Genomic DNA, 12500 nt, shown 5'->3' on the forward strand with positions numbered 1-12500 from the left:
GAAAGGTGATCCAAGCTTCCATGGAGAAGGGCATGTGTAAGTACTGCCTATTATTCCATTACAAATTCATTGAATCATTCCTGTTGTTAGCATTTTGTACTTGGTGGGCTCTTTGACCTAAAGCCAATTACCGTATTTACCCGTGTATAAGTCGATCCCATGTATAAGTCGACCCCCCATTTTTGATGGCAAAAAAAGCAATTTCTTAATTTCTTGCTAAATGTTCATGGGATACTAATCTTGCATTCTTCGATTTCTGGAACTGTGGATTCACAAAAGATTAAGGGCCTCAAGTGCTTAATAGTTTTGTGGTTCAGCGGTTGTTGTATGTGCAGGCATTTTGTCCTTGAATTTCGAAAAAGTTCTCAGAAAATCGAACATGTAAACCTCAAACTAACCTGTTTCGTTGTTCAAGGATAAAGGGCTTTAGAGGATAGGCACAACATCACAGAAGCAGGAGTCAATCTTTGAAAATAACTTCAAAAACGATTCGAAATGTGCAAGGTTTAATTCAGGTGCTTGACTTAAATTTCTCACATGGCAAACGAAACAAAACTCATAAACCAAACAATACAAAGTTTGCAAAAGCATTTAAATCATCCAGGTTTGTATAAAGAATAAAAAACAATCATTACCAACCAGCATTTTCAGGCAACACGAGTGACGATCATGCTTGCACGCAAACACGAGGTATTGCGCCAGGTTACTAAGCCGTTGAAGGATCGCATTTTATTTGAAGAGACAAGAATGTTTTTTAGAGCTTTCCGCCTTTGGAAAACGAAAATTTCTGGTGTCTATTTCATATTTGTGCTTGTGAGTATCTTCAACATTTAAAGTAAAACAAATCCTTTTTCATTTCAACTGGAATTGCTTAATTACATTCATTTTGAAGTCTTTCGTCCACTGCGTAATTGTTATGCCCAAAGACCACATTATGATGTTAATTTTGAATAAATTATTTAGCTGGAACTTGGCTCGAAATCTTTGACCCATGTATAAGTCGAGAGCGATTTTTGGAGCTTCTTTTGAGGCCATAAAAGGTCGACTTATACACGGGTAAATACGGTAGTTTTACCTTTGTTGACACTTTCATTACAGCCAGGTCATAAATCGGTTAGCAGAGGTAAAGAGAATTTTCCATGAGGCAGGTCATTGTAGACACGAGAAATTTTTTTTTCCCTCTTTTCTTTCATATTTTTCTACAAGTTTGCTATATTTGCACTGATTTTATTGGCTCTATTTAATTTGCTGTCATTTGTCATCGCTTAATTGTTGTATCGTGTATTTCGTCACGCTTGTGAGATATTTGTAAATTTGCCTAAATTGCGCGTGCAGTAATTAGTCAGTATTTGCTTCGTTATTGCGTCTATTCAATGTACTTAAGTTCTGTTGCCTAATCATATGTAATTGCCTTTGTTCATTTCGTCGATTCATTAGGTATTTGTCTTTCATATAAAAGTATTGTATTTCCTTTTGTAAGTCAGTTGTTGTACCCGGAGTTGCCGTACAGATCTTGTAAGTGGTTAATTTTTCAGTTGTGGTTTTTGGCGTTCTGAAGTTTAGTTTTTTGGTATCTTGCTTGTAACTTTGTATTTCTATATTTCCTTTTTTATAGTGAATCGTTAAGTTAAAGTACCGATCTCAAACTGTGCAGGAGTTTAATTACAGTCATCTTTATTGTCACAACAAAGTAACTTGTTTTATTGTGTGTTTGCTTGATGTTTCTTCTTTTTTTTTTGTAGCACACCTGAATGAAACTATTGTGTTGCTTTGCCTTATCTACCTTGCTGGTGCACTGGCAGCACTACTACGATCCTGGCTTTTCACTCTTGCTGGACAACGGCTTGTGGCGAGGATCAGAAAACTGGTAAGTTTTACTTTGCAATAAAATCATTGGTTGTGGTAACATTATTTTTAAAGAACAATTCAGGCTTAAATTTACCATTGTCTTTCAGTAATTTTATGAGGCTAAGTATAATTTAGGCAAAGTTTAACTCAATCTATTGCAGCGGTTTTACCTGGGATATACACGTTAATCATAACCATTACAATTTTCTCAAATTTGATTGGTGCAGTAAGTACTTTATTTTCACTAATTATTGTGTAGGGTTGAAATTGGACAGTGAAATCGGACAATTGGCTGTAATCGGTTACCTGAAATCGGACAGTTACCTCAGCCAATCATATTAACCCATTGACTCCTGGGGGTTCCCCATTGACGAGTAAAATCGTCTGGCATTAAACAGACTAAAATACTAAGAATGGCCAGTTTAGGCCGGTTTATGGGTGAATGGGTTTAAAGTGCACTCAGCTTAATCCACGAATCACAGAATTTATCACTATAACCATAGCAACAACCACTTACCCAACCAAACTGAGGATTTTCCAAAATGGACAAATGTGTAACATTAGACAGTGAAAAAGGAATGCATTAATTTTGTTTTCTTGGAAATTGTAATGTTTATGATTAATTGGTAACAGGACTTCATGTCGTCCAATTTGGTCTATAATCATACTCGTAATTAAACAAATCGGACTCCCGCTATGCGGTTATCCGATTTTGTTAATCACTGGTATGATTACAGACCAAATTGAACTCCACTCAGTCCTATTACCATTATATATTGGGGGGACTCCATGCAGGGATGTTTGCAGGGGCACTGCCTTGTGCTCTGGCTTGAGTTGCTTTTTCGCCTGCTTGCTTCTTTTCCCTCCCTCAAATATTTGGGTAAGTATAAATCAGCGATGTCTTGACAGATGCCTGGGAGATGGACTGTGGCTTGGTTGCCATGGTGACCTTGCTGCTGAAGAGAGTGCTGCCTTCTCTCTTGTTACCTTTAAGGCAACTACCCTCCAATAAATTGGCATGGTGTTTTAATAGGACAGTAACAACTATAACAACTATGAAATTTACCTGGTTGATTTTCCCATTCTATCTGAAACCCACAATTTTTAAATGAAAATATTGATCAAGAATCTCTTTTACATAGTGGTCTTGTATTTATTGTGTAGTTCCAGAAAATATCCATACCCCCACCATGGAGGGAATATCATATAGGACCCCCCCCCCCCTTTGGATTTTCCACTTCAGCGAGGATGCAGTAACCCCCCCTCACCCCTGGAACTTCCAAAAATTGTCGAACACCCCCCCCCCATGCCCCCTGGAAATTATATTCTTTAAAGCAAACAACAAACAAGAGGCCATGTATCTATCGTCTGACATGTCTTTGAGACAACGTTGTAAAAGTTGCGTACATGTGTAAGTTCAAAGTCACGAATTACCCTAAATACATAACCAGAACTTTATTATTTTATGTATACAGAAGCTGGTCTAAGATGCAAAAAAAAGTATTGCCAGTATCTGAACTGAGCTACTACTATACTAGTCGCAAATAAACAATTTGTTGAGCTGTTTACAAAATTTGTGAAACGATAATTTCGTGCACTTGACATGAACAGGATTGCAACCACATTTTACGACGCATTTTTTACAAAATAATGTAATGAAGAGAAAAAAAGTGACTAACGAGTTAATAGCAAGTGTTGTGTCCGCACAATAATTCGACACGTTATAATTGACGTTTGTAAGCTTTAATTTCCACTCGAATAAACATCACAACCTCGTGGCATCGAAAGCTATTTTGATTCGTCATGAACGGTGAAAACTAAGAAAGAATAAAATCAAATGACAAATAAACTTAAAGAACAACTAATAAGGAAATACCACAGACGATAAAAACTTACATTCTGTGCAGGATATCGGACAGAAAAACGCTTTGAAGGACAAGATACACTACTATCTGTGAGCACGTGCAAAGCAAAATTCACTGTGATCATGTGACTAAATGCCGATGGCCTTATGTAACATGGTACGAATTGTCCAAACAAATAAAAACAAAGGAAAACGACACGTCCAAGTTTGTTCATTAAATTCTAGACTAAACAGCAAGTTTTCTGTACTCATCTTGCCAAATGAAAGCCTCTAAAACAGCATCAGTTATTTGTAAATCAATTTTTGTGAAAGCGAAATGTGACCTGGGCAAACCCCAAGTAACCACTCCTTTCTGTTGTACTCTATGGAGACTAGTGGCCGCTCCTTTCAAACTCGTCTTTATTTCACAGTTTTATTTGGTGCTGGTTTGCCTCCAAAGCACTATTAGGAAAAGGGAAAACGTTCTCTGGCAACAGCACTGTTATAAGTATCGTAATTTAACTACTTAAAACTTCGGAACGTCTCACGAAAGTTGGTAAGTATGAAGTGAGTAGATCGATTTCCTTCCATCTGGACGTGAATTTCGCCTCTAACCCCCTCCCCTCCGGAATTTCCTGGGCCTTTGACCCCCCAACCCCCTGGAATGTCCAATTCCCTCCGTGGTGGGGGTATGGATATTTTCTGGAACTACACATTACCTTTTCATTTTTTCTCAGCTCTTTAACTCAATCGTACGGCAAGAAGTGGCATTCTTTGACAATAACCGGTAAGAGCTGTGGGAGATATTGAATCAGGGATGAAAATTATTTGGAAAAACAAATACCTTATTTACATGTGTATAAGTGGATCCCGTGTATAAGTTGACCCCCATTTTTTATGACATAAAAAGCAATTTCTTAATTTCTTTGTTAAATGTTCATGGGATACTAATCTTGTTTTCTTTGATTTCTGGAACTGTGGATACACAAAAAAATCAGGGCCTCAAGTGCGTAATAGCTTTGTAGTTCAGGAGTTGTTGTATATGCGGGGATTTTGTCCTTGAGTTTTGAAAAAGTTCTCAGAAAATCAAACATGTTCTGGTAATAACCTCAAACTAACCTGTTTCGTTGTTCAAGGATAAAGGTCTTTAGAGGATATTAGCACAACATCACAGAAGCAGGAGTCAATCTTTGAAAGTGACTTCAAAAATGATGTGAAATGTGCAAGGTTTAATTGGTCCTTGATTTATAATATCTCACATGACAAACAAAACAAAAAACTCTTAAACCAAACACTACAAAGTTTGCAAAAACATTTAAATCAGCTAGGTTTGTATAAAGAATAAAAAACAATCATTACCAACCAGCATTTTCAGGCAACGCAAGTGACGATGCTTGCACACAAACATGTGCCAGGTTACTAAGCAGTTGAACAATCATGTTTTATTTAAAGAAACAGAAATGCCTTTCTGAGCTTTCCGCCTTTGGTAAACGAAAATTTCCAGTGTCTATTTCATATTTTTGCTAGTTAGCATCTTCAACATTTAGAGTTGGACAAATCCTTTTTCATTTCAACTGGAATTGCTTACATTTATTTTGAAGTCTTTTGTCCACTGCATTTGTTATGCCGAAGACAACATTATTATGTTACTTTTGAATAAATTATTTAGCTGGAACTTGGCTTTAAATCTTTGACCCATGTATAAGTTGAGTGTGATTTTTGGAGCTTCTTTTGAGGCCATAAAAGGTCGACTTATACACGGGTAAATACAGCAAGTAGGTAATTTTTTGTGAGTGATAGTGATTATTGCCTCATCTGCTGATCAGTTTCCTAGGCTCTCAGTTCCATCATGATCATGATGTTTATTTAATTTGGGTTGTTAACTTTAATAGTAAACTTTAAGTTAGTTTGTGGTATCACCATCTGCAGTTTTCCTTTTATAGTAATTTTTACTGCTATTGGAAGAGCCAAAGCACACAAAAAGGCTTGGCTAGCAGTTTGAATGTTATCCTTGTTATTACCAGTCACTGACTGTTGATTTCATTCCTGGCATGCTCAAACAGCAGCATGGGTAGTCTCATGCAGGAATAAAATGATGATGTAAGGGTAACAAAAATGTGACATGTCACGCTAAAACGTTCCTTAAGATGTCCGTGCATGCGACTGAACGCATGGCTTGTGAATGGATGAGACACAGATGGAGAACACGGTAAACAGGGATACTTTGAATGGCTGAACAGCATCAGAAAATTTTTTTTTACACGGATGAGGTCGCACAGATGAACGGCAGAACAAAATTTTTGCACAGATGAGGTTTCACTGATGCAGGGCTAAAGAAAATTTTTGCATGGATGAGGTCACACGGATGAACGGCTGAAGAATAAAATTTTGAGCAGTTAAAGAAAATTGCATAATGCAATCCACTTAATAAACATCACTTTTCATAACGCTGAAAATATTTGGAGTAGGTGATGCCTTCCCTACTATGCATCTTCTCAGCTAAAACTCAACTTGTCCTACATTATCTTCTCAGCTAAATGGTGACAAAAATAATTTTTCTTAGTAAACAAAAATGTGGGCGCCTATCGTCTGCCGCATTGATTTGCATTGGATTTTGTAAGAGTTATAATGTTAACTGAAACTGCATGTTAAAATCAGTATTCTACCCTTGAAGGCGCAATTAATAGTAAAAAACTCACAGTTTATTCCCTCAGGAAACACGATTTTATCCAAAGTCAAAAAGCACTTGATATTTGTTTATATTTTCGGAGAAACTAGTTGCACAAAATTAAAGCTAGTCTTGAATAAAAATGTGTATCGTAATCAAGTGTTATGAAAATGGCTGAGAAGTGGCAGAAGAACCGTGACCATTCACAAAGATGTTTGTAAACACCGCTTGCAATTTGCATAAGTCCAATAATTATAATCATGAAATCAAAGAATACTTATTTGGCAAGTCCCTTGAAGTGAACGGCTGGCGAAGTGTTTTCACACGGATAGCCCGAGCCGGTCGCGTGGATGATAATTTTTTTGAACGGATAACTTGATCCATGAGCATGGCTCGCAAATTTTTTTGAACGGATCATACATGGCTTACGCACAGCTATCCGTGTGAAAACAGCAAATCATAAGGAACGTTTTCACGTGAGAGGTCACAAATATTGGACTTGCATGTTAAAGAGTTCTAAGAGTGTTCTAAGAGTTCTGGCAAATCATCTTTACTATATCGTCTTTTTACAGACAATTGAATACAGTCGTGAATAACCATGTGCCCATTAAAATTTCGGTACAGTCAATTATGAAATATTACTTGATGAATTGAACTTTTTAGGTTTCCAGGGACTGATAAATGATTGGTTTCAATCATATTTAAAAAACAGAAAGCATACAATTCAAATTGGAGAGTATATTTATCAACTCCCTGTGGTATGCCCCAGGGATCAGTCGTAGGACCTCTTCTATTTTTAATTTACCTACATAAATGACATTCACTTCAGTTCCGGTAAACTAGAATAATTCTCTTCGCCGATGATACCAATATACTTTATGCTGATAAGAATTTCGAGGCGGTCAAACAGACTGTTAATGCAGAGTTAAAGAATGTTCATGATTGGTTGACTACAAATAAGTGGACATTGAAAACAAATACTCTCAGAAAAAAATGCATTTTTCTCCTCAAATAAGTATTTTAGATGTGAAAGAAACTAGAGTCAGTTTAGAGCAAAAAAAGTTATCAAATACCTAGGTGTTTTAATCTTTCAAAATTTATCATGGAAAAACCATGTTGATTCTGTTATCCTAAAAATGGTAAAACAATAGGGATGATTGAAAAGCTGAGGTACTTGGTTTCATCTACTGTCCTTATAAATATTTGTAATTCTTTAATTTCACCTTGTATAACTTAAGGACTCATTGCCTGGGGCAATGCATCTAATGCTTATTTAAACAAAATCTTGGTTCTTCAAAAGGGAATGCTGTGCTTAATCTATTTTGCCAATCAAAGAGAACATGCCATTCCTTGTATTTGTCAAAGCAAAAATTCTGCCTTTTACTTTCTGTATTCTGAAGTCATAATTATAAGCAAATTAATGTTTGACGTGCACAATCAAGAGTGCCCCAATCAACATTGTGAAACTATTTACTAAAACATCACACATACCTACAATACTTGATCATCCAAGTCACAGCTCTTTAATACAAAGTACTCTAGACTAAACTTACTTGGTGTCAAGATTTGGAATAAATAAAGCGAATGAATTTAAATCATTATCAAAAAATTCCGTCAAAAAACAAATGAAACAGTCTTGGGTAATGAAGATTCTTATTTTGATGTCAAAAATATTACCTCCTAACTCAAGACTGTACAATTAAACAAATTTATCCAATTGGAGAATGCTTTTAAATTAGTACCTAATCTGCTCCTATACTTTATTGGTACATTATGCAACTATTGATGTATTTACCAGTTATGCTTCTCCTTATAATTTAATAATGTTGAATAGCAAATCTGCTACCTGTGGGTCAACATGACTTTCCTTAATTTTGTAACGAGAAAATAAAATAAAGTGTGTAAGTGTACACTGTATGTGAACATATTTTGCAATGAAAAAATGTGTGCTTTTTGAATTGTTTTTTAGCACTGGAGAGCTTATCAACAGGTTGTCTTCGGATACTCAAGTTATTCAGAATGCACTAACAGTGAGTGTTTATAACAATACAGTGTTGGTATGACGTGCTCAAAGGAACACATGGTCCTGATCACACTTTTACTTTACTCACCTAAATTAATGCTTCTCACACACCGGGAGCCATGCCAAGCTGAACCACACAGCCTGACCTTTATTAACAAAAGAACATAATTGTCTTACAATGACACAAAAAAGTGGCTAGAGAATAAGATCACCTCAACTGAAACATTCTACAAGTACTTCATCGGTGGGTGGGTGGGGCATGTCAGGCAATGGCGGATGGCAAAACAAAAACTGAAACTTTACACGAGCCATGTGACCTGAAATCTCCCACAGACCTGTACCCAGACTCCCAGCTATGTGTGAAAAACGTTTTCCGCTTCTTTCGTTCCTCAGCCAACAGAAAACCATACTTCTTACACATGGCTGGGAGCCATGCCAAGTCGAACCACACAAATGTACAACACAAAGAGCGCAGAATATAGGAAAAATCAACTCATAAAATACTTTCTACGCACACAAGAAACTATTTCGACGGCAAAGTGGACATGTAATGATCGAAATAGAGTTCCTTGACTGTCTAGTAACTAAACGCGAGAAACAAGCTGTTGGCACAAATAGCGTAGAATCAAAGGCAATGTCAATGTCTATCCTTAGTTAACTTTGAACACGTAGAAGCGCATCTAAGGGCTCATTATTATGTAAATTGTTCTGAGCTTTCTCACTTCACCAGCTGTTGCCATAAACAACAGAATGAAAAACAATGCCAAAGTCCATCCTAAATTGACTTTGTAACAAGTAGAAGCAAGTCTAAAGACTCCTTTATGTAATTGTTCCGAGCCTTCTCACTCCTCCAACCTCCATGCCTCTGGAAGAGTCTGTCTGGCTCACCGAGAGGTGCTGCTGCAGAAGCTCCTTCTGAATGCAGGCTATGGATTCCAAACCTAGTGGGGTCCAGACCTTCCTTGCCAAGCTCCTTCTTCATCAGCTCCTTTGCCCGACTGTAAGCCTCTCACTGCAGATGTACTCCTTGCTTGGTATGCAACACACGTCAAATTAACAAATAGCCTTTGGAGTGGTTTGCAATTCTCAGGAATTTCTCGATGATTTTGACTGGGCAAGGGGTTGTACTGCAACGGGCTACAAAAACCCATGACCCCTCACGGAACTGATCATTCTTCCGTTTTTCCAGAAAAATAGCTGCATGGAAATCAGCAAAATAAAAACTGTCTACTGACAAATGGTGCATGTCATCCCATTGAAGAAAACCAAAGAAGCTCAGGGAAAACAAGGCTGCCAGCTGGAGGTCACCAAGGTTACCCTTCTAAAGGCGACCCTTCTCAAGGCGACTGATCACTTTCCGCACCAGAACAGAAGACAATGGCTCTTTACATTCAGCTGGCTTGGCAAGAATTCGCCTGGCAGCATGAACCACTTGCTTCACTATCGGATCCTCACTTGGCTCCCAGTAGCCACTCTTCTTATGAACCCAACTCACACCGTACACTGCAGAACTCACCGAAGACACTGACCGGGCCTGCTGAATTAAAGATAACACGTACAGCGCGAAGACCACACAGTCTGTTGGCAAAAAAAGCAGCATCGTGACGACTGACCCATGACTTCAAGGATTTATAAGCGCGCAGATAAGTCGCAACTGTTGTAACACAATGATAAATGCCATAAGAGCAGAGACAAATCCAGTAAGCACACAAACCATAAAAGAGTAGATCCACTTGCATGTACACACAGTAAAAACTTGGTCCATAACAGAAGGATTAAGGAAACCATAACAGCTTGGAGCCCATAACAGGCCTTAGGAGCCACAACAGCTGATAGCCATAACAGCTGGGTAAAAACAAACAGGTACCCATAACAGGCTAGTAACTCAAACAATAGCAGACATGATGACGTGCATGGCACCAGCCACCAAGGGCGTGAATGGATCACCGAGGTATCACCAGCAGCTGTGTCATTGTAGCTAGAATAAAGCGTAACATAAGGCAGCAGGTAAGCCTCTAAGTCCCAACATGGGAGCCACAGAAGCAAAGCTGAAGTGCCAGTTGGCTAAAAGGTGGTGCACTAGCTGCAAAGACACAGCTGGCAGCTGCTCCTGGAATAAAGATGCCCTCATGCATAAGGTTGGATCCCAAGGAAATTTGTTACAAACCCCCTCAACGTACACGCTTGGTAATAAGCAGTGGCCACCATGGTGCAGAATGCCATTCCGGGACTAAGAGGGTTCCATCCTCTCCTCCATCTGACATATGGCGCAAAACACGAGGAACCAGGTATGGTAATCCCCTGCCCACGAGACAGTGAAGGCATCAACAGCCTCACAACCAGGGTTGAGGAATCTGCTACAAAACCTTTCCAACTGCTTAGTCTTCACACTTGCACACCGGTCGACTGTGCGAGGACCCAAACACTTGTCCAAGTAATCAAAACAGGAAGGATCAAGCTTATAGTCCACGACAGCTCGTTAGCAACCCCATTCAAATCCCTGCTGATCCATTCCACGGCTAGACGAATGTTAAACTCTGCACAGCCTATAGATATTAACTGCCTCATTGTGAAGGTCAGGTTTGCGGCTGCCCATTGATAGAATGATCTCAGTGTTCTTGTTGTCAGTTCTGTGTAGAACCTCCTTGCCTCTTAGTAAGGGAGCAAAAGACTTCAGAACTAGACCAGTTGCCTGCAGTTCCTGGAAGGTGGAGCTCTTGTTACTCTCATCGATTGACCAACTTCCTACTGCCACTTGTCGCCCAACCTGAACAGCGAATCCGCCACAACCAGAATCACTAGCATCTGAGTAAGTCAAAACTTCAGGCTTCGGACTAGGAGACCAAATCGGATAGCCTGCATTACAAAAATTCTTCTCCCAGAAAACAACCTCACCTTGGGCATCTGCAGATAACTGGAAAAGGCTGTCCCAAGAAGCAGCTTGTAAGATGTCCCGATATAAGCTGTAAACCGGGCTGCCGTGCCTGTTGTGAGCTATAACATTCCCTAGCACATGGTGAAAAGCATCTACCCTTCTTTGGGGGACTTGAAAAGTTCCAGCATGTAAATTCAGGACATAACCCAACAGCTTCCCGGATTAGACTGGCACCCATTGGCTCTTCACATCATTGGCCACAAAACTGCTACCACACATCTGCTCGCACCATGTCCGAAAATGAAAAAATTTAGATGAAAAATTTAGAAAATTTAGAATTGTGTGTCCCTCTTTGGCAACTTGTTTGCCATGATTTGCAACAGTTGAAACTTTTGCAGTTGAACTCTTAAAAAAACCATACTTCCATTTTTGATATATTGATATATTAAACTATCTTGCCCTGATCTACAAGTGTTCTTATTTTTTTGCCCTAAAAATTCACTAATATTTACTTATTGCACATTCCGTGCACATGATGTCATATGCCCAGTCAATCATGTACATTTATTCGGAACATGGACGTTCATACATAGTTCATTCCCTAAGACTGCTAAAAAGGATGATTTACAGGTTATGCATAGTTTGTCCAGAGTGGAGAATATTATATAAACTTCATGTCCTGCATCATGAGGACCATTGTTACCTGATACCAAAGGGCTAAGACTAAAAACGTAGCTTTCAAATTTATTGAATTAAGTTGTTAATTTACCATATCAACCCAGTTGATTAACCCATTTTTGTGTTTTACTTTACTTTTGTCAGGTAAATGTATCCATGTTGCTGAGGTACATCATTCAAATTATTGGCTCTCTTGTGTTTATGTTCACCTTGAGTGCCAAGCTGACTGGAGTTCTAATCTCAGTTGTGCCAATTGTGGGAATAGGAGCTCAACAGTATGGTGTGTTGTTTACTTGTAATGTGTTACTGAGTGGCTATTCAGGGTGCATTTTTTTAAGCATTTCTACTTATTCTTAAATGCTGGTGAATGATTAAGATACTTACAAGGGTTGTCATCAATATTTTCTGGATAGAGATAAAGGTCCCAAAATGGATGCCATCATTGATCATAGGACCAAAGGCGTCGTAGTCAAGACTTTAGGCTACCATTATGCCATAATTATATCTTTATTAAAGTTTTCACTGTAAAGTCAATGTACTGCATCAGGCATCATATCCTTCTAAA

At 38.5% G+C, this 12500-nt stretch overlaps 1 protein-coding gene across 1 annotated transcript in view; it reads left to right on the top strand.

The window, feature by feature from the left end:
* The window catches only part of LOC137977713 (uncharacterized), a 36791-nt gene that overhangs the window by 9265 nt on the left and 15026 nt on the right, over positions 1 to 12500 (top strand). The window contains exons 3-7 of the mRNA XM_068825031.1: positions 1 to 36; positions 1743 to 1867; positions 4429 to 4478; positions 8329 to 8389; positions 12080 to 12215. The exon at positions 1 to 36 is cut by the window's left edge and continues 79 nt beyond it. Of these exons, the coding sequence (XP_068681132.1) occupies positions 1 to 36; positions 1743 to 1867; positions 4429 to 4478; positions 8329 to 8389; positions 12080 to 12215 (408 nt within the window). The remainder of the gene's footprint in view (positions 37 to 1742; positions 1868 to 4428; positions 4479 to 8328; positions 8390 to 12079; positions 12216 to 12500) is intronic.

The sequence above is a fragment of the Montipora foliosa genome, chromosome 11 (genome assembly GCF_036669935.1).
Source record: "Montipora foliosa isolate CH-2021 chromosome 11, ASM3666993v2, whole genome shotgun sequence".
In the NCBI taxonomy this organism is placed as follows: domain Eukaryota; kingdom Metazoa; phylum Cnidaria; class Anthozoa; order Scleractinia; family Acroporidae; genus Montipora; species Montipora foliosa.